General features: G+C 36.6%; 1 protein-coding gene across 1 annotated transcript; it reads left to right on the forward strand.

Annotated features, from left to right (window-relative positions):
• Nucleotides 1-2,435: 2,435 nt before the first annotated feature.
• AKAIN1 (A-kinase anchor inhibitor 1) lies at nt 2,436-21,365 on the forward strand. Its single transcript, XM_015651177.2, has 2 exons — nt 2,436-2,587; nt 17,921-21,365. The coding sequence occupies exons 1-2, from the start codon at nt 2,572-2,574 to the stop codon at nt 18,109-18,111; spliced, it is 207 nt and encodes a 68-aa protein (XP_015506663.1). The 5' UTR covers nt 2,436-2,571; the 3' UTR covers nt 18,112-21,365.
• Nucleotides 21,366-21,576: the final 211 nt, after the last annotated feature.

Here is a 21,576-nt window from a genome sequence, read left to right on the forward strand (position 1 = left end):
ATCTTTAAATGTACTGTGTTTTAATGATATAACCTCCTTTTTACCAATATGCTTCATTGTCAAGTGATCTTTTGTATAAGTGGGCATAACTAGTGTTGTTTTCCACTTATCTGAAGTTGAATGAAAAGAAGATTAGCAGTGCAATCTTGTTTTGGCAATTGTACTGCATGAACTGCACAGTCTTTTTGAGGTGACAGTTCACTATAGACCTTTGTCCTGTGCAGCTGTTCCAGTGATTTTTTGGCTGCATTTGAACTTGTGACTCAGTCAGAAATTCAGAAATTAACTTTATGACAAAAAGAAGCCAAAAAAACTTTTTGATAACGTTTTTTTGATAACATTTCCTCTAGCAGAAATCATTACTTGTTGTTAGCTTTTAATTTGAGCAAAAAAAGTGAAAACTCTAGGGTAAAATGTGACTGATTTGAGTTATCAGATTAAATACAGATAGCAGCTAAAGAAACGTGTTCATTAACGTTATTGTTAATGAACTGTATTCTTTCACCAAAATGGCGTAGGTTCTGTTGCCAAGTTGCATATACCCACCTAGAATTTTGGAGGTTACTTAGAGATTTTGATATCACTGAATCATAGTTATTGTTTTGAAAATCTTTTAGCAAGCTGCTCCATCATTCAAAACACTTTCCCTTAGAAACATCCATATAATTCCTTTTGAGAATGTATGTAATAGAAATACGCCAAATAGATTATTTTTTTTTTTGAGAAGTGTTTTAATACCTGTTTTTATGATGGATAACTCTGCACTGAAGAAACAAATCAAGCATTAAGGGCCACATAATAGATATATCATAAAAATACCAGTGTAAATTTTCTTGCAGTCTTTTCAAATTATGGATCAATCATGATTTTCTAAAGATTATGGGGTATCCTTCACCTTTCTCTTAAGAATGCTGAATATTGCTGACTGCATTAATTTCTGTATTTTGTGTGGGATACTTTTACTAGAAATTCTTCTAATTGAGTTCTTAGGCACTCTGTTTGTTCCCATACTTAAGGTGAATGAGAATAATGATAGGTGAAGAAAGGTTAGAACTGAGATTTTTGAAGTCACATTCTTAAAGGGAATACCATTCCTGAGCAACCAGGGGTATGTTTATGTTCGTTCATTCAGTTGCTATCTGAGAGAAACTGAAATTTAGGACAGAGAGGGAAACAAATAGTGATAAAGAAGCTGAAATTACTAAGGGTAATAAAAGGAATATCTAGAAACTGAATTCTAGAAATGGTAAGTGAAGATAAATCTGGAAGGCATTCCCAATGAGAAATGATATTACACACTATTAAAAAAAAAAAAGGGGAAAAAAAACCCCAAACCCAACCAAAAAAGCCTGCCACCAGATGATTAGTTTGACTTTGTCAGTGCTGCCACTCTTGAGTTCTTGCTGAAGTATGTAAGCAATATTATTTTAGGAGGTCAGTGCTTTTTTGTACCTGCATTTTAAGAATAAGGCCTTATTTTGAGACTTCAGGTCAACTGGAGAATTGACGTTAACTGGAGAATTCTGTGTTTGTGAAATGCTTGATTATGAAAAGAATGAACTAAGCTTATAAGAATATCTTGGGTTATGAAAATGCGATTGGAAAATATACTGCATATTGCAAACATTTACATGCAAACATTTATGCAATTTTTAAAGAAATGTACTCTCTATAATTTGCACTGAAAATGTTTTTCAAAAACCCTCTTGCAAATTAAGCTTAAAGAGGAGAGTTAGTTTTTGTAAACCTTGTCCCATCTGGCTGTGTGTTTCTCACCTCTGCTGTAGAAGTTCAGGGTCCGCAGGAAATCTGACTATGGTTGTACAAACAAAAGTAAACTAAATCTGAAATATAAAAGATGCTAGGTAATTTTATGTAGTCTTCTGCTGTTTACCCTCATCATCTTTATTTTATTACTATTCATAATCTTCTTTACTGTTTTGCCTTGATGTCATCTTTTATATGCCAAAATATTCATGCTGCCTCTTAAAGTGCTGCTCTTGGGTTCAGCTGGGTTAACAGGCCTGTGAAATCAGAGTATAAATTCCTCAGCATCTGAGATTTTGGAAGCGAAAATGCTGTGACAAAGTACGGTGTCACTGTACTGTTAAAGTACTGTCAGCTTGCAGTGAAAGCAGAGCACCCCAAAATGTCAGGCAGCGGGACTATTGTCGAGAGGTAATTAGGAGCAATTAGCCAGTCTCCCTGCCGAGCAGATCGCTCTTGCCTTTCTCCTTTTCCCTCTTCCCCCTACTGCCGCTGCAGGGTAAGGAGTTATGGCAGTGATGGTTCCCTGCTAGAGAGTGAGTGTGTGTATGTGAGAGTCTGTGTGTGTGCGTGTGTCCGTGCGGGCGCCCCGGCCCCCTCCCCGCCCCGCCGCATTGTGGAGGGAGGGACCGCGGCCGCCTCCGCCGCCGTGCGGGGCCGGGCGCTGTCCGTGGTGCTGAGCCCGGAGGGGCCGGGCACTGTCCGAGGTGCTGATCCCAGCGGGGCCGGGCGCTGTCCGAGGTGCTGATCCCAGCGAGGCCGGGCGCTGTCCGAGGCGCTGAGCTGTGCTGCCCGGGCGGCACCATGGTGTTTGCTCCAGGTAAGGGCAGCTGCATCCTGATCCCAGCCGGGTAGCCTCGCAGGAAGGCCCCAGCCGTGCCGGAGAGCTGCTGTGGGGAGGGGGTAATGGGTGAGGCAAAGCTGCCAGCAGACAGAGGCAGGTAGGTTCAAAGAAGGTGGTTTAGCTTAGGATTTCTTTAGCTGTGGATCCAAAGATTATGAGGGTCACTGCTGTGGTTCCCATCAGGGACAGGAGCCTCCTATACAAGTGTGCAGGGTGGTGTGCTTGAGAGACTGCACTATAGGGTCACGAAGGGGGATGTGGCCTTGCAGTGACTGGAGAGTGAGTCCCTGTCTGCATGCACATCAGTGGCTGCCAATATGACCATCCCTGAAACTCATGGCAGTAATTTACAAATTTAATTTTGTCTTTCCTCCCTCTCAAAACGAAATAAGTATTTGAATGAAAGAGGACAGAAAGTTTGTTCAGTCCAGTTTTTAATGGAACAAAATTGAAGGTTTCAGCAATTCATGTCTAATGTGAGATCTCACTGTATAAGGGTGCAGGATCTCTAGTGCATAGTACACTTTTGTGTTAACCCATAAAAGAAGCAAAACTTCAGCAAATTTTTATTGGATTTGGTACATTCTGCTTGGAAATAGGCAGTTGGTTGTTCAGAAAGGGATGAGAGGGACGAGAGGCCCAGTAGCTTCAGGGTGTAAATGTAAGTCATGCATAATATCTTCTGTAAGGACATGACTTGAAAATAGCTTCATTAAAAATGTATAACTTTCAGTAAAATAGTGGGTCAATAGAAAAGGGAAAGTAAACACTGCAACTTGACAATGAATAAGTATTAATACCTTTGTTTTGCAAAGCTAACATAAGTTTTATCTTCCATGAAATTCTATATCCAATCTCTGAAAGGGTAAGAATCCAAAAGCTTTAAACTTTCATATAAAAAAATATCTTGAGACTGACTTTGCTAACACAATTGAGTCTATTTTTTAATTTTTTTTTAATAGTATCTCTTTTCAACAATCTCATTAATTTTATCTATTTAACTGCCTGGTTGCTCTCTAATTTCATATGTTCATGTTTACATTGGGTTCTGAAATTGGGACCAAGATACTTATCTTAATACAATGATCCACTGCTTTTTGTAATAAATCTTTCAGCATTAACGGCTCTTTCCTGAACTCCTTTTGTCTGTCAGACTGTCACCATTAACTGTACAAGTTTTTTAAATGCTCTGTGGGACTGGAGTACTGCAGGAAGAGATTACTGCTAAAATAATGAAAACAACCTCGTTTTTTCTCCAAAGGCTGACAAAGAACAGACCCCAAAGCTCATTAATAACTGCATGAATTGTTCTTTTCACAACTCTAATCCACAGACAGAAAAAAATATCCTCTGCCCAAAACTGTTTTATATAGTCATTCTTCAGTTTTCCTTTACTCAAAGAAAAGCCCATAGTCTCCTTGCAAATGCTGCCATAAAATACAAAGGACAATTAAAGGGGAATTTGTAAAAGAGATGATAAAACAATCTATTGTGTTCAGACAGAGCAAGTCTGAATAGATTCCAATTTTTTATTGCTTTTCTTCCCTGCAAATCAGCTCTGCCCTGGCATTATCTCTTCTCTGGATATTATAAAAATAAAAAATAAATAAAAATTAAGAGGTTTATGAATCTCTAGCATCTTCATAGTACTTAAGGCTCTATGATGTAAAAATACTATAGGTTTACTTAGAAACTGAGTTTCATTTCTTCAATTAACTTTCTGATATTATCTCACTGTGATGAACGACCTCGTTTTCTGTTCCATTTATTTGTTGGGATGTGCAGGAAGAAGAAGTAAAAGATTTATCTTTTTTATAGACAAACCTAACTGTAAATGGCTAGGGTCAGAATTATAAACTTCCAGGATGGGGTAGAAAAAAGAAAACTAAACAGCAGTCAAGAGGAAATTCTCTTCCAGAAACAAAAATTATGGAAGTTGTTTACCTGGCAACAAAGATAAGATTTTTTGCAGATGAATAAGATGATGATCTTTTTCTTAAGGTCCTGGATTTTAGAACTCTGAATTAATGGTCTATATTTATTAACTGTTAAGTAGAAGCAGCTTATGAAGTTCGAATAACTTTAAAAAAGGCAAAGCCTACTGACTAGATACATACTTTCCTGTTAACCGTCAACTCCCTTAAACTTCCATCTCCTATGTTGAAAAAAATAACACAACAAAGCAGCACAAAAACAAACAACCTCCTAAGAAGCATGGATATTACTGAGAGACATAGATAGAAAGATAGAAAGATAGAAAGATAGATAGAGAGATAGATAGACAAATAAAAATTAGAAAATGGTCAGTATTCCATGCCGAAATTTGACCTTCTGACTCATTTTAGACAGTGTACTGCTATTTTTAGGTATGCAAAAAGGTATTCTTAATTTTCTTCATTTATTCATATTCTTCTTTCCCATTTAAAATCAAAATTGAGACTGTTCCAGAAAAAAAACTAAGAGTATATTTTTTCCTTACTTGGTTTAATTTGTCTGGGGTTTCATTGCACTATCCTGTGACGACTGATTATTGATATGCTGATGTGTAGGAAATGCAGTCCAAACTCTATGAGATGTATGGGCATTCATTTTCCCTGAATAATTCACACATGTTGTGCTGCCCTTAGAGTGGGGGGAATGACACATGAAATTCACACAAGCTACATTTACAAGGTTTAGCTTCTTTACTTTTCCTTAACTGAAATGCTTTGGGCAGTTTGAGAAGTAGATAAAATGTTTTATCTTAAATTGCATGTAAGGATGGAGGTACATATGAGACTGCTGTAGAGAAGCGTGAAATTTCAAGGATTAGATCAAAAAGCAGGGTGAATTTTGAATTGGAAGACCTTCTTATGAAGTTTTTCTTAAATTTTCTTTAGAAGATAGTATATGCCAGAATTTTAAAAAAAATCAAGGCCAAATTACCCTATAAAATATTGGTAACTATAAATAATTCCACAGATTAAATATATGCCATTGTGAGCTAGGAAATGAAGAGGTATTATTTGTTCTAACACATTAGTAAAAATTAGCTTATGCAGCAAGCTTTCTGCTGATAGCAGACAGCAGATTAGTTTATAAAGATGTGACCACTTCCAATATCAGCATTTACCAGATTTAACAGTAACTTTAAATGTTACTAATCAAACTACTTTTTTTGCAGACTTTCATTTACTTTTTCAAAAATTACCTTGAGGCTATTTCTTGCTTATTTTCAATCCCAAAATGTTTTCCTAGTGCAAAGATTAAAAAAATACTCTTTACTTATGATTTGTTTGAACAAGCAAATTACAAAGGGGTTTTTCATGCTTCAAGAATTTTTTTTCTGATGCTATTTTGCACAAATCGCTCAAACATTTATGTCTTAAGCCTTTGCCCTTACATTTATGTACTGATATAGCACAGCCATGGCCTCCATTTTTTAAATTATCTTGGGAATTAAGTTGGAAACCTGCTAAGGATGTCTGAGCTACTTAAGGGGTTTTCTAAGCAAATCTTCCTAGACTATAATTTTAGTGATCATTTTACTATATTCTGAGAATTTTACACTACTTTTACTCTGTAAAACCATAAATGAAATAACCAAATAACAGAGTCTCATCATTGCAGGCCATAATTGTTTCATCCAGTACAAAGCTGTAGTGGGTTTTTTTGATTGTTTGTTTGTTGGCATAGTTTATTTTAGAAAGGAATCAATTTTGAACTGAATACCTCCAGAACAATTGGAATATTTACACTGACAGGTTGTTTCAGATCAAACACTCCCTTTTTTAAGCTTGTGTCTTAAGCTTTGAATTGTGTGACTTCATCTTTCAGGTGAATCTTATTTGTCAGTGTAATTTGAAGAATTCCTTTTACCTGACAGCTTCTCTAGAACTAGAAACTCAAATGCTTTACTCAACACCCTGTAGTTCTAAAAGAAGGAGGAAGATATAGAATTAATTTTTGTATCAATATTATTGTGTTAAAAAAATGTGTGAACACAAAGTTTAAAGATAGACATTAGAGAAGTCAGAATATTCATAGCTCAGCGCCTTTTTCGTGCAACAGCAACACCAGTAGGTTTTCAACGAGCTTTTCATCAGCGCAGCTGTTCTTAACATTTTTAAACTGGGAGCAACATAACAGACTTGTATAATGACACTGAAGATCAGAAACGCATCCTGTACCAAACATTTTAGGAATCTCATTACACTGTAATTGAAGACATAGCAGCTGCATACTGAAACAGATGTGCTTACTGGTCTGAATAGTACTGATCTTCTCCAGTGGAAAAGCTGGGACAGCAACAACCTGTTGTGTTGCAGAACGTGAAGATGTGAAATTTCTTGACATAATTTTTCTTTTTTGATTATACTCTTGCAGGTACTATTGCAGATTCCTTACCACAATGGCCAGATCAAGACAGTGTGGGCTTGTTCATGAATGCAAAAATTGCTATCAATAACTTTACTTCTTTGAAGGTACCCTGTTGTTAGATATGTCCAGTGTTTGTACTGACTGTGGTACTCTCGCACTCAGTTATGAAGTGTCTTTATCCATGAGAATTCGGCAGGACACAGTCCTTGTCCTTATTAACTGCTGTGCTACATTATGCTCATGCTCTAAGTTCTGCAGTCCCCCCAAAAATCCCTAATAAAAAATGTAAAAATATATACATGTAGGATTCTTATTTGATAGCTTAATGTTGATAAAGTCCACATGTAGGACATAATTTGGAAGTGAAAAACAAAACTACTTGGCAACCCCATGCAGTCTGATATAATGGAGGTTCTGTCCAGTATTTTTATGGCTGGTAGTGAGCATGGAGGCCAGTTGCTGCCCAAACATGTCTTAATGCATTTACAGCTCTCAACAGTAGTTCAAAGTGTTTGCCACCTGGTAGGAAGAAATCATATAGGAGGGAATTCCTTATTCTCTTTTGCTGAGGAAAAATGTTTCTTGTGCTGACCTTTACCCAATGACACATTGATCTTTCCCCTGCTGTGAAACTCCACTAGCAGACCTCATTAGTGAAGTGAAAGAAATTTAGTTCATAGATATTCAGAAATGCGATGAAATTAGCAAGTTAAGAAAATAATCAACAGTCCTAAGTGCAATCTTTCTTTAAAGTATGAATCAACAGTGTTTAAAAATGGCACAGAATTTATTTTTTCAAATTATTTTTAACAGAACTGAAGGCATGAATAAGTGAGGCTGGCACCTTTCACTTCCCTTTCACTGGATTGAATCCTATTCAGGTTAGGTGTGAGAAGAATTCTGTTATCACAGTGGCTGTGTATGGCCTATATAGAAGGAGTTGTTCATAGTTGGAGGACAGTGGTAATAAGTGATACAGTTCTTATTAACATCCTTACTGGAACTGTTTATTGAGCAGGACAGTCAAATGGTGAATGTAGAAAATGAATGAGTTACACTGACCTCTAGAGTTTGTCCCTCCAAATCATTATGCTTGCAGGTGAATTGTTCTCTTGTACTTGTTATAGACATATACAGTATCATTCCAATCTTGCAAGTTTTACTGTTCTAATGGAAATAAATGCCCTTGCTGTAAAATAGAGTGGAAGGTAGATTTATTTCTATACCTCCAATCTCGTATATTAAAGATCTTGTTAAGGACATAATACATTGTATTATGTTAAAAATACTAGGTTAAGCAAAAATTATGTGCAACATTTGCAATTTAATGCATTTAAATTTATTTATAGGCTTTGTAAGATTTTTTTAACTACTAGTTGGCCATCTGCATTGTGTTTTTTACAATGTTTTACAACTTGAAAGATTCTACAGAACTTTAGTGGATGTCAATTGGAACAGAGTCTTTACTGAAGTTAGCAGAAATGAAAAGCTGACCTGAACATCCCTAAAATGGATTCAGATTCCTTTAAAGTGCCTTGCCAGGGAAGTCAGGGCAAGTGAGCTCTGTGTTGCTGTTGTCTGCCCTTGTAAATCCTGTAGCTGTGTTTCCAGAAGATGCTGTTTTCCTACTTCAAGAGAGTTTGAAATTTTTTGCCTGAGCAAGTAAATTGAGCCATATTCTACTCAGGTATTTCTCTAATGGTGAGGCAGACATAACCTCCTGTGAATTACTTGTGCTTGCTTCACTTTGTAGTATGAATATTTGATAGAATAAGCCTGTCTTTTCTGTCTTTGGGCAGTGAATTTACTCAGAATTTATCAGTACAGAGGAGTTGTGTATCCATTAACACGTTAAATACTTGTGGATTGACATTACATTTTGTCTTAAAGTAAGTTTTCTTAATAGAGCTTAAAATATTTCTCTGGGAAGACAAAAAATCAGTTCATAGAGTGGAAAACAGCATGTGATGGCATCCTTTGTAGACAGATTCCATCAAGATTACAGCTATGAAATAAAAAATACCAAAAAAAGGGGTTTGCTCTTTCAAAGTGCCTTTCAGGTTTATATAAACTTTGATTTAGTATCTATCACTTTGTGTATACACATTTATGTCATGCCCAAGGGAATGGCCTGAAGCTGTGTCAGGGGAGTTTTAAGTTGGATATTAAAAAAAGGTTCTTCTCCCAGTGGTCATGGCACTGCAATAGGCTCCCCAGGGATGTGGTCATGGCACCAAGCCTGACAGAGTTCAAAAGTATTTGGACAACACTCTCAGTCACATGATGTGACTCTTGGATATTGTCCTGAACAGGGCAGGAGTTGGAATCAATCCTGATGGGCCCCCTCCAACTCAGCATATTCTGTAATTTTGAGATCCTACATATAATATATATATATATATATATATATATATACACATTTATATATACATGAGTATATATAACCTCAGCCTCAGTTGCTAATAGCTGTATTTACAGCTTTCGTGCTCCACTCACATTCTAAAATAAGCAGGGAAATTTCTCTGTACTACTGTGCATGTGCAAATTTAGGGCTATTTTAGGGGCTTCTTTTTCCTAGGGATTTTTGTGGTGGAGTTTGGGGTCTATTTTAGAGCTAGAGAAGGGCTCTGCTTGACTTGACATTTGGCCAGACAATTTTTGACTCTGAATAATCTGGTATAAATTGAAATATAAAAACATAGCAGGATGTTTTCACTGGCTAAAGCAGGGTGTTTGCTGACTTTTTACAGGTTGTGTAACCTCTTCTCTATTTTCTACACTTAAAAAAAGAAAACAGGTTCATGTATTACAAAGTTTAATTAATGTCTACATAGTTCAAGACCAAAACCCACAAAAGGTTGTAGAAATACAAACACAGCAGCTAGCAAAATGAGCCTTCATTGAAAACTTGCCCTTTGCTTATGCTATACAGTGGTGGGTACTGAAAGTTTTCTAGCACAAAAGATGTGTTTCAATGGAGATCAAACTGAGCTTTTTGATACAGATTCAGAAGACCTACATAAATGTTATTTAGATTTCTGTGTTTAATGTTTTCTTTTCAGATAGGAATCTCTGAGCATCTGAACGGTAGCAAATAGAAGGCAGAGGGGTTAAGATGATGAGTGATGTCCCTCAGGGCCCCATCTTGGGACTGGTGCTCTTTGATACCTTCATCAATGACATGGACAGTGGGATCAAGTTCACCCTCTGCAAATTTGCAGATGACACGTGGCTGAGCTGTGCAGCTGGCCCAGCAGAAGAATGGGATGCTGTCCAGAGGGACCTAGACGTTTGAATTACCTGGGCAGATTTGAGGACCTCAAGTCAACAAGTCCAAGTGCAAAGTACTGCACATGGGTTGAGGCAATTCCAGAGATGAGCACAGATGAGGAGAAGAACTCATTGAAAATAGCCATGATGAGAAGGACTTGGGGCTACTGGTGGCTGAAAAACTGGATGTGCACTTTCAGCCCAAAAACCCAACCATATCCTGGGCTACATCAAAAGCAGTGTGGCCAGCAGGTCAAGGGAGGTGGATCACCCACTCCACTCTGGTGAGATCCCAGCTGTAGTGCTGCATCCAGCTCTGGCATCCTCAACATAAGAAAGTGATGGGCCTGTTATAGTGGGTTCAGAGGAAGAGGAAAAAAAATGATCAGAAGGCTGGAGCACTTCTCCACTGAAGGCAGTTTGAGAGAGTGGGGTTGTTCAGCCTGAAGAAGGGAAGACATTGGGGAAACCTTCAGGGAGCCTTCCAGTACATAAAAAGGGCTTATAAAAAACAGGGAGAGTGACTTTTTACATGGGCAGATAGTGATAAAACAAGCGACAATGGTTTTAAAATAGAAGAGGGAAGGTTTAGATTAAATGTTAGGAAGTTCTTAACTGTGAGGATGGTGACCAAAAGACTGAATAAAGTTGCTCAGAGAAGTTCTGGATGCCCCATGGCAGGGGGTTTAGAATTAGATGTTCTTTAAGCTCCCTTCCAACCCAACCCAAACCAATCTGTGATTCTAGGATATGGGTCACCTGTATCTGTGCCACTGGACCTCTCCCGCCTTGGAAGAATCACAACTTTTGAGGTAGAGAGGTTTCTTATTTTAGTATTTGAAACATGCTCTCTAAAAGAAGTAAAAAATTTGTGCAGATGAAGAGAATATAAATTTTTCATTAACTTTGAAGCAGCTGGTCCCAGATGCTCTTTAGGGAATATCTTATTTTTAATACACTGCACTGCCACCTAAGACTCAAAAACCCTGTTAAATTAATCTTAGTTTGCAGTGTTGAATCCAGAAATATTCCTTTTGAGACCAAAATCCAAGTATCATATTTATGGGTTTGGGTGTGGCAAAATTGTCAGTGAATAATATTTTGAACTACATTCAGTCTTCAAAGCTGAAAGACACAGTCCTTAAGGAGTGAATTTATTGCTATATGTGCAAATACCTAGAAAATACATAGATTGAAGTGTATCATCTGGTTTTAGTTAATATTATTGAACTACAGCAAGAAATCTTACTAAAACATTGACAAAATGCTTAAGAATATATAGGTCTCAGCAATTTCTTAATCTAAAAAAATCATTTTCACTGGCATATTTCAAATAGTGTGAAATAACTTGCTGGAGTCTTTAAAGAGATAGCTTTATATAGCAAAAAAAAAAACCAAAAACAAAACCAAAAAAAACCACAACCAAAAAACCACAACCAAACCAAAAAAAGACAACCCAAAGAGAATTCCCGATCTTCTTTTCTCTTAATAAAGAGTAAAAACTCAGTGGGAAAAAAATTACGAAACCTGAGATGAGATACAGCTAATATCTGGATAAAAAGGTACAAAGAAGTACTGCTCTGGAGATACTAGTATGTTCTTCGAGAACAGCTTATCTGCATTTCTGCTCTTCTCTTTTCCCCTTATATTCCTCCTACATTTGTATTCAGAACAGAGTTATTCCAGCTTAATTCTTAAAATTTATTTTGAAGGGCAAAGAAGTCTGTGCTGGCCCCCTTCATGATACAGTTCCTCTTCCATGCTGGTTGAACAGCAGGAATTGGGAATAAGGTTAGGGCAGAAAATAAACCTGAACTGAACCTTAACTTTTCTAGTGAAAGTCAATGTTGCCATCCCCTGCACACAGCAGGTCAGGGAATTGGAAAAACACAGGATCCTACATTAAAGTACTTTTGGCATTTCTGATATATTCAATGTCCTCTCTTCTTCCTCAAGGAATCAGGGTAAGTGAGTATTGCCTCCTGATGCTTGACAGCTATTAGTCAGGACCTCACCAGGCTCTATTTAAAAGCATCAGAAATGGTACTGGACAGAACTAACGCTAGTGCAGTTAAGAATGCATTTATTATTTATTTTTTTTAAAGATTAAATTTGCAACTTCATTGTAGGACCTTTTCATTAGTTCTCTCAGCTGGCATCATTACTAACATTGAGACAAATTGGGTCTCTAATTCTGTAAAACAGTTTAATGACTCTCATGTGCAAAGTTGGTTTATGCACATGTGTTGGAAAGTCTTCAGCCCTGGCTGATTGCCATGTTCATTCACTCTGGATGTAATTAACATGACTCATCAACATTTCCTGATTATGGACCTCTCTTCAAATTAGGCTTCTTGTGCTGAAATCCCAGCAAAATATAAAAATATATATATTAAAAAAAATCTTAAGCAAATATAAAAGAAGGAGACTTTTTAACCACTTCAATTCACAGGTTACAAAATATTTGCCAGAGGAGGCTCTCCTGAAACTTCCATGCTGTGGCCAACAAGATGGAGAGATACATCACTGCCCAATGCCAAAGGGAAGCTAAAGAACTGAACTTGGATTCTTGTAGAATGTCGATATTGATGCAAAGACTGTTAATTATTACAACATACACACATAAACGATGTCATTACAAACCTGCCAGGTTCTGTAAGGTTTTTCAGTATCTGTAGTTTATAAACACAATTTAGGTAATAACATGCAGCTTTTTTCTCTATACACAGCTCCCATGCGTCCATACTGGACCTTCTGATGAAGTCTAATCATCATGGTCTTGTCTACTTACACTTTCATTACCTTTAAATTTTTCTTTAGTACCATCAGATGGATTATAAAAATTATAGTAGTAATTTTCAATAGAATTTAAATAGATTTTCCAGAGATCAATATTTTTGTTGAATTAATAATAATAATAATAACAATTTTTATTTAAAGACTAATTCTAATGTTGCAGTGCTGCAGAAAAGAACAATCATTAATTATTGTAATCCAAAGCAATATATTGCTAAAACTAATGGTAAATTTTTAGTTAAAGACTATACCTGCATAATCTTATGCAAATTTGAAGGAGAAGATACTTCTTGGCTTTTTTAGCTTCAGAATGGTTGCATAAATTTAAATTGTAGCTAATAGGGGAATGCAATTTGGGTAATTCTGAGTTTTAAACTGATCAGAAGTTTTTTTAGGAGAATATGATTTTTATTCTTTGTTTTAGATATGGTTAAGTTCAAAGTGGTTTATGCAACCTACAGGAAGAATAAATGTTACAAGCTTTGAGGAAAGATGAATGAAAAGGTGTTTAACTCCCCCACTGTTTACTGACAGCATTAGTGAATATGGGATAGACTTGCATCTTTGCAAGTTCATGCCTGTCATAGTTTACCTCTATGATAATATTCCAAATGATCCTATGAAAATGTACAGTAGAGATCTTAGCAGTTAGTTCAAAAAAATTACCCATTATTGAGTGTTACTTATAAGGAGGTTTTATAAGGTGCAATAAATTTAACTTCTAGTAAGCTGAAAAGAAATAGCCCCAGGAGATATGAACAGAAAGTGCAGGAGGCTACTTTGCAGATTGGAAAGGAAGTGACTCGGGATACTTTGAAGAAAGTGAAGTGTGTAAATGAGAAAAGGCTCATGTGCAACCAGAATGAAGTTCTTAAACATTTGGTCTTCTCAGCGCTTTTTCTCTGTAGTTTTTTATTTTTTTTCCATGTGTAGTTTTCCGTGTAGCTTTTTCTGTGTAGTTTTTTATTTTTTTCCACCTTTCTAGAACATTCCATAGTCTAGAAACATGTTGGAGGATGTAAAGTCTTACACGCAAGGAGTTCTTGAATTTAAACTAATAGTTCTAATAATTGAAATAAATATTTAGAATTTAATTCAAATATTTTTATTCTTTTTCCAAGCCTCTACCATATTTCCCTTCAAGGGGAACATCCCTCAAGCAAGCCAATGTTAAGGCACTGATACATGCCACTAGTTTTAGGTGGAAGTGGAATATGTGGCTGATTCTTCCAGCCAGTCCAAGATTTTAATGTTATTTTGGATCTCTCAGACTATACTTTGGATTGCAGAACCAGAGTTTAATAGTTACTTATCATCTGCTGAGTTGTTTGACATAAAATTTATAGAGAGTAGTACAAGGTAATAAAAACATGCTAAAGAGGCTTCATAGTGTGTTGATGATAACATTGGTGCCTTGTATTTAACATCACTTAACTCAGATATTTCTGTTCTCTATTTACAGAATTAGGGTGCTGCATATGAGGAGTGAGCATTTAAAGATAGAAAACAAGTAAATATTTTCTAAGATCAAAAGAAAAATGTAGTATTTAGACAAGAATAACTAATAGGCAGAGTATGTTTCAGATGTTCAAGTTTTTCCCAGAAATTACTTCAAATGACCTATTTGCCATGGAATTTTAACTTAACTTAGTTATACTTCAGATCTTAAAAAATGGTAGATAAAAATTAATTGTATTTTATCATCCTAGTAACTCTCATTTTGATAAGGTAAACACCAAATACCTAGCCAGCAGGTGCTATGTCTTTTTTTTCACTTGATTGAAAATGTGCAGTTCTTAAAGTGCCTAATTAGTTCTGTAGGCACTCAAATTTCTGCCTGGATATCCATAGCAGTCTGTATTTCAGCAAGGTGGATATTGATATGTTCCAGCTCAGCCCCTTTGGGATTCTTGTATGAGTCATCTCTGCTTTCCTTAGTCAATCCCTTTCTTCTTGCTCAGAGTAGGCCCAGTGCATCAATCAATAAATGAGCTTCTCAGAAAACAACCACCTCACTGCTTTCCTTGAAATGAATAATTAGAAGAGGATGTAGTGGGGATGCTTTTTGGGAGATTGCTGTTTACTCGTTCAGGAAGTGGAAAAGCTGTGATTTATTACAGCCTAACCAGCTAAAATCACAGGAATGCAGTAGGTTTGTGGTTGGTAGGGACCTCTGAAGGTCATCTTGTCCAATTCCTACTCAAGCAGGGTCATCTAGAACCACTTGCCCAGGATCATGTCCTCTTGGGCCAGTTGTAATAGATACCATACACCCAGGGAAACTGGATGTTCATGTTTGACTGCTTGAAATCTCTGGCAGTCCAGCTCCTACAAATAATGGTAAGAACCCCAACAGAGACTCAGACCTGGGTCAAACACAGTGTCAGATATCACCCTCCAAAATAATTATCATTTTCACCTGTTTTCTAATTTAGATGGCCCACACAAGCTGCCAATGTTCTCATTGGTCACATCACCCCAGGGCAACAGCTTTTATTCTCTCCGTGCCTGAAGCCAATTTATTATGTTATCTGGGTTGCCATCATCCTAACCATTTTACACAAATATAAAGTAAGTTTATTCAAATGGCTTCATTTCCTTTCTATGCATACCTAAACCCTCAGAGGCTGGGCAGAGGTAGTCCAGAGGCTTTGGGTTCTCTGTTCTTGGTTATCAAATAAAAGAATCACCTAATGAGTTAGAGCTGAGAAGGCATATCTATATCTCACTATCTGTGTTGGTGCTTTCAAACAGGTTTTGCTCCTAAATAAACAACTGAAAAGCCCAGGGAGAAGTGCACTAGAAAACTTATTTTTTTCAACTCAATGTTTCTATGGATGACCTTTCTGAAGTAAAAATATTTAAACATCAGATGTTGTAGATTAATTGGCAAGGACCAAATAAATAATGAAGCATCCCTGAGGAGAGCAAACAGTAATTTTCCACAGTGATGTGCTTAATGACAGCATGTTTTCAGCAATAAATTCTGGGGGGTCTGTGGCTTTGACAATTGGCAAATTTTTCACATTTCATATAACCTCGTTGCCTATTCCAACATACTCATTTGTATTTCAAATTTCATGTTTATCCCTGCTTTTGCTAATACATTATCATCTGAACATCAGATGTGTTGACTGATCTTTTTCAGCCAAGCAAGAAGACTAATTCATTGTGCGTTAAAATGTGAGATTGTATTTGAGTAGTAAAGAATTATGTGTGCTGTATCTGTTAAGTAACATTTAATTCCATCCAAAACCACACTGTTTCAAGTGCTGAGGAGTAGAAAAAACTGAATCAGGAAAGCTGACTGTGCCAAGAATTCAAGTGAATTTTTTCAGTCAGCTTTTCCAGTTTAAAACACGTTTTCTATGTTTTCACAGGTTTTAACCTCTTACTTGTCTTTATAATCATGAGTACCCCAGACCCGGACACGGTACACCAGAGTCTCACAGGAGCTGAGCACAGGGATAGAATCACCTCCCTTGCCTCCTGCCCACACTCTTTTTGTAAAGACCAGCACACATTTCTGGGTTACACACCATCCCAATTCCAGCTTTTTATCTACCAGTGTCCCCAGGTACTTCTCCACAAATCTGCTGGTAATAAATTCACCGCCCAGTCTGCATTGATGTCAGGCATTACTTTGACCCAGGTGCAGGACCTTGTCTCTTCCCTCAAGCATATAGCATATTCTCTAAGGAAACAAGTGATTCTTCTTTTCTTCCTATCTTAAGTTTCCTTGAAAAAAAATAAATCTGAAAGAACATTGGAAATTTATCACAATTTCAGATATATGCCTCTCATAAAAGCACCTGACATTTAATTCACTCTGATTTCTCTCAGGACACAATCCCTAATATATGTCATTAAAACAGACAGTAAACTAAAAATCCTATTTAATTAAATGCTTGAGCATAACAGTCAATTAAGAAAGAACTGAGATGAACACCTTCAAAAACTTTAAATTCAAATCTAGTGATGTAAATAGCACCTAGTCTAAGCATTTCAATTAGCAACTGGTTTCCTATATGCCAATAAGTGTATGTCAGAATAATGTTTTTAAAATCAGTATCAGCTTTGAGCATTACAGAGCATTCTTTACTGTCCAAATTGCCATTTATGTTAGGAGTCAAAATACTTTTAAAGAGAAACCTCTTAACATAAACTACACTTCTTCATTACCAGATGTCAATCACACTACATTATTTCATTTTTTAATCCAGATTTTAACACTTTAGCCAAACTAGGAAGTTTCACATAAAAATACATATTTGTCAGGTTGTCATAGAAAATGTTCTCTATTTTACCTACCTCCTTAATGTTTTGCAGTTATTTTTTAAAATCTGTCTAAGGGTTAATAAACTGCACTAAACAAAATTTTGTACCTTGAAGTCAATTGGAATTTGATGGATGAGGGCTTTCAATCTGAAGTAAAAGTAAGAAATGTTAATGAAGCAGTTTTTTTTCTATATGGTGGTGAGGGAGTACATGTCAGGCTTGCAAAATAAAGTCCAATTCCCTATCCAGAAGCACATCTCAAGTCAAGATGGATGTGATTCACAGCTGGATGAGAAGCCTTCTTTTCCTCTCTGACTGCAAAACACATCTGTGCTTGTTTCAGCTGTGAAGTCACAGCTACCCCAGAGCTTGGGAGTGTGTAATTGAGCTGACTCAAAGTCTTCCCTGGCATTCATCCTGTGGTGCTGAGCACACAGAGGCACTTTCCACCCTAATTCATCTTCAGTATTGACAGGTTTCCTATGTAATAAACTGTCCCCAGTCTCTCTGTGATTTTGTTCCCCCCCACACCTTTTTTGTCCTTCATGTTTCCATGGACTAGCCCCAAGTTCTTAGTTTCCTTTCTCTTTTGTTTGGCTCTGGCAGGTGAGAAGCCAGGGACGGAGCAAGATGAAGTTAAGCTGCAGATTGCCAGCAAGCAGATTGTGCAGACTGCTATCCTCCGAGCAGTGCAACAAGTTTCCCAGGAGAGCCAGCAAAAGGAGAAGCGAACAAACACCAGTACAAGCCTCCAACTAGAACGAGGAAAACTAACCAAGAAGCATGAAAAGAAGTAAAGGAGCAGACTGGGGTTTTTCAACTCCAGTCTACAATGTTTTCAGCCTTCTCTTTAGTATCAGCTGTATTGCTAGTGCAATGCTACTGCTGTAAAGCAAACCAAAGTATTATCACACCTAGACATAGGGTAAAACTGCAATAGTCCTCATCTGAGAAATATTAAGTGCATTAGATTAATGACTCCATATTTATGCAGTGCCTCTTAACAGAAAAAAATAACCATAGCTGTAAAAGTAGTTTCAAGCACAAGCTCATATGATATGAGCTTATTCCCAAAAGCTTGTTGCCAGTGCACTTTCATGCTAAGTTTTACGTGCTACATTTACGTCAGTTCAGTTGGACGGACTCTCCTCTGCATTACTGGGTTCACTGAAGCTGTCTTCGCTGAAGAAATAGTTCATTGTCAGGGGTAGCAGAATGCTTTCAGGCGCCCTTGAAGCACGGGTTTGTACTTTGCTCTGATTAGACATGAACTATGTGAAATGGCAGTATAAAGTGGATTTGGTAAGTTCTGTGAACCAGTTTATTTTTTCATCTTAGGGGAAGAAAAAAAGCAATCCAGTAAGACTGCAGCGACTGTGATCTATGACTATGATCATATACCTATGATCTATGTCTTTTTTTAAAAGAAGTTAGATACTGAAGTTTTAGCCTACTTATTGAAATACTTCTATACTTCTGCATAAAATTCACTTGTGCCTCAACTATTCCTTTTAATTTTCTTGATATTGAAAGAAAAGGAACTGATGCGATGCTAAGGAGTTGGCCAGCATTTGCTCCAGTTTTGCAACTTTGCTGGGTCTTGATTTACAGCAAGTGGAGACTGAAGTGTCTTTTAAAAAAGGGGGTTGAATATATTAATATCTTTAATGATGAAAATATACAGTATCTGAATTCTGTCATGGTAGGTATTTCTCACCTGCTGGGTGTAAAATGACTGTAGATATTTGCAGTTGTTACACAGATTCAACTAAAATAGCACTGCGTGAAGCTGGTAATACAGAGCTTATCCTTTCAAATGCTCCATAGAGCTGAAGAAATCCATGATGTTCCTGAAAATACCAATTAAATAAATGTACCCTTCACTTTTATGCTCCCTTTGTATAATGATGATTGCACTATTATACATCTGAAATGAATAACAGTATATTTAATTCTAGAAATGGCTTGTAGTTCTGCTTCAAATGAATTCCTGTAGTAATACACCTGGAAATACAAAGAAAAAGATGCCCTACAAAACTTTCTTAATGGCTTTTCTACTCAGCTAGATGATCCTCAGAGAGACTGTGGGTTAAATAATTGGCTATTACTTACTGTGTCTTGTTGCTTTTTGGGATTCCTTCTCCTGGACAGAGACTTAGTCATGAATAACTGTATACTGTAATATTAAGTCTTTGTAATCTGCTTGGTTTCTTTTTTTTTTTTTTTTTTTTTTTTAATTTAACAGCACTGACTCATACAAGATAGTGATTTAGCTCAATCTTCTTTCACTTAAAAATGCAAAGAATTCAGCATGATTGAAAGTGCTCCAAATCATCTAGTAATGAAAACTGACCTGAATTGCAAGTACTCAGGTGGTTCACTTCTGTAGACACTGGGTGAATTTTTACAGTCAAGCAAACTTTGAAAGGTGAAAGTAGTTGGGTCTTGAGGCATGTATGTGTTTTTGTAATAGCAATTTTTTTACCATTAGCTTTGTCACCAGTTCACTTTTGTTTGGGAGGTAACTCTTTTCTAAGCACTCTTTGCATTTTTGCTCTCTGAGAGCCGAATAAAACTGATCATGAATAAAGGCTCAGTTCTGAGGCTGATGAGCAGAGACACTTCTGGTGGATGAGAGACAGCAAACTTGGAGAGATTCTGTGGTTTGTGAGTGTTTGCCTTGGACTCACAGTGCTGCAGGAAGGAGAGAACATTTCCACTTCAAAATTATTTTACTTTTATAATGCTTTTTGTCCCCAGACATTTGAAATACGTTTGGGTTTGGGGTTTTTTGTTTTGGTTGGGTGGGTATTTTCGTTCTTTTGTTTTGTTTGTTTTGGTTTGGTTTTTGTTACTGATAATTTTGTTAATAACCCTCATGTAGTTTTGAAACTGTTTCTTCGTATGGCTTTTTTTTCTTTTTTGATTAATCATTTTGGCAAAAGAAGAATTTCAAAAACCAGTGAATCTGGGCTTTTGCCACTGCTTCATACGAGCCTATTCTGCTCCTCCTCCCACTATGTTCTTCTACAATATCTCTTTACTGTCCCTTTGCTACTGTCCTAGTCCTGTTAGGCACACTATTTATTACTCACCTGTTTAATAGCCATGTACATCATTGGCAGAATACCAATGCCATTAGAAGTCTAATATCTTGGAAAATCAAAAGCTTTTGGAAGACTTGTCTTGTTATGTGCTTACCAGAAAATCTCATGAAGTAAAATGTGCTCATGAGGTTTGTAGTAATGTATGCATTATTCAGCACCAAAAAAAAAATAAAAATCATATCTTAGAAACACAAGGCAATCAAAAAGGTACCTATAGGTATTTGAAACAAACTCACCACTTATTAGCACTTATAGTGGTAAGTAAAGTATTATACAAATATGTGAAATTATCACAATTCCAGAAGACCAGAAGAATTGTGTGTGTGTGGCTATCCTGTTCTATGCTTGCTATGTTGTCATTCAGGTTGATTATAACAATTTTATTACCATATTACACTCTTCTTTGTAAGGTTAATAAAGCAGCAATGCCTAAATGGAGATTCACATGGCCACAGCAGGATGTTGTAACAGATAACTAAATGCCACTGTACATCAAGTTTTTGGTCCTGTGTGGTTACACTGGAAATCCCTGCTCTAAAATAAATAAAACCAACAACTGTGACTTGGAAACAGCCATATTAATTTTATCATTTCAGAAAAAATAAAAGCATTCTGTGATAATATTATGAGTTGGAAATTCTTGGCTGTTTATTCAATAGCAAACAATCACCTAGAAGTCTTACTGTCTCTACTCAAGTCATGTATGATTATTTTTTTTGTAACATTTTTTTAAGTGTCTCAGATTATAGTACGTCTACAATGGTAAGTATATAAAATTGCTATGTAACTATTCTCAATATGATTACCATGAAATATGCTGCAGTTGTTCTTTAAATGTGTGCCTATGTCAAATACACAGTTAATGTGTCATAACTGAAGGCTTTTTTTAAAAAAAAATATTTAATTTCAATTAGTGAAAAATGTAAAAGGTAGTAAAATGCATTCTTGAAAGTGTATGGGATTCACTAATTCTCTTGGTTATTCACTCAAGTCTGAGGAGAAATTAACTTAATGAAAACCTGACTCTTGACATAACCTAATGTTTCACAATGGGTTCCTGTAACACAGGGACCAAGTTGGCAAAAGAGTTTGTGGGAGTGGGGGGAGAACCTGAGCTACCTGAGCTCAGAACCTGAGGTAAATGTCTTCTTCACT

The sequence above is a fragment of the Parus major genome, chromosome 2, assembly GCF_001522545.3.
Source record: "Parus major isolate Abel chromosome 2, Parus_major1.1, whole genome shotgun sequence".
In the NCBI taxonomy this organism is placed as follows: domain Eukaryota; kingdom Metazoa; phylum Chordata; class Aves; order Passeriformes; family Paridae; genus Parus; species Parus major.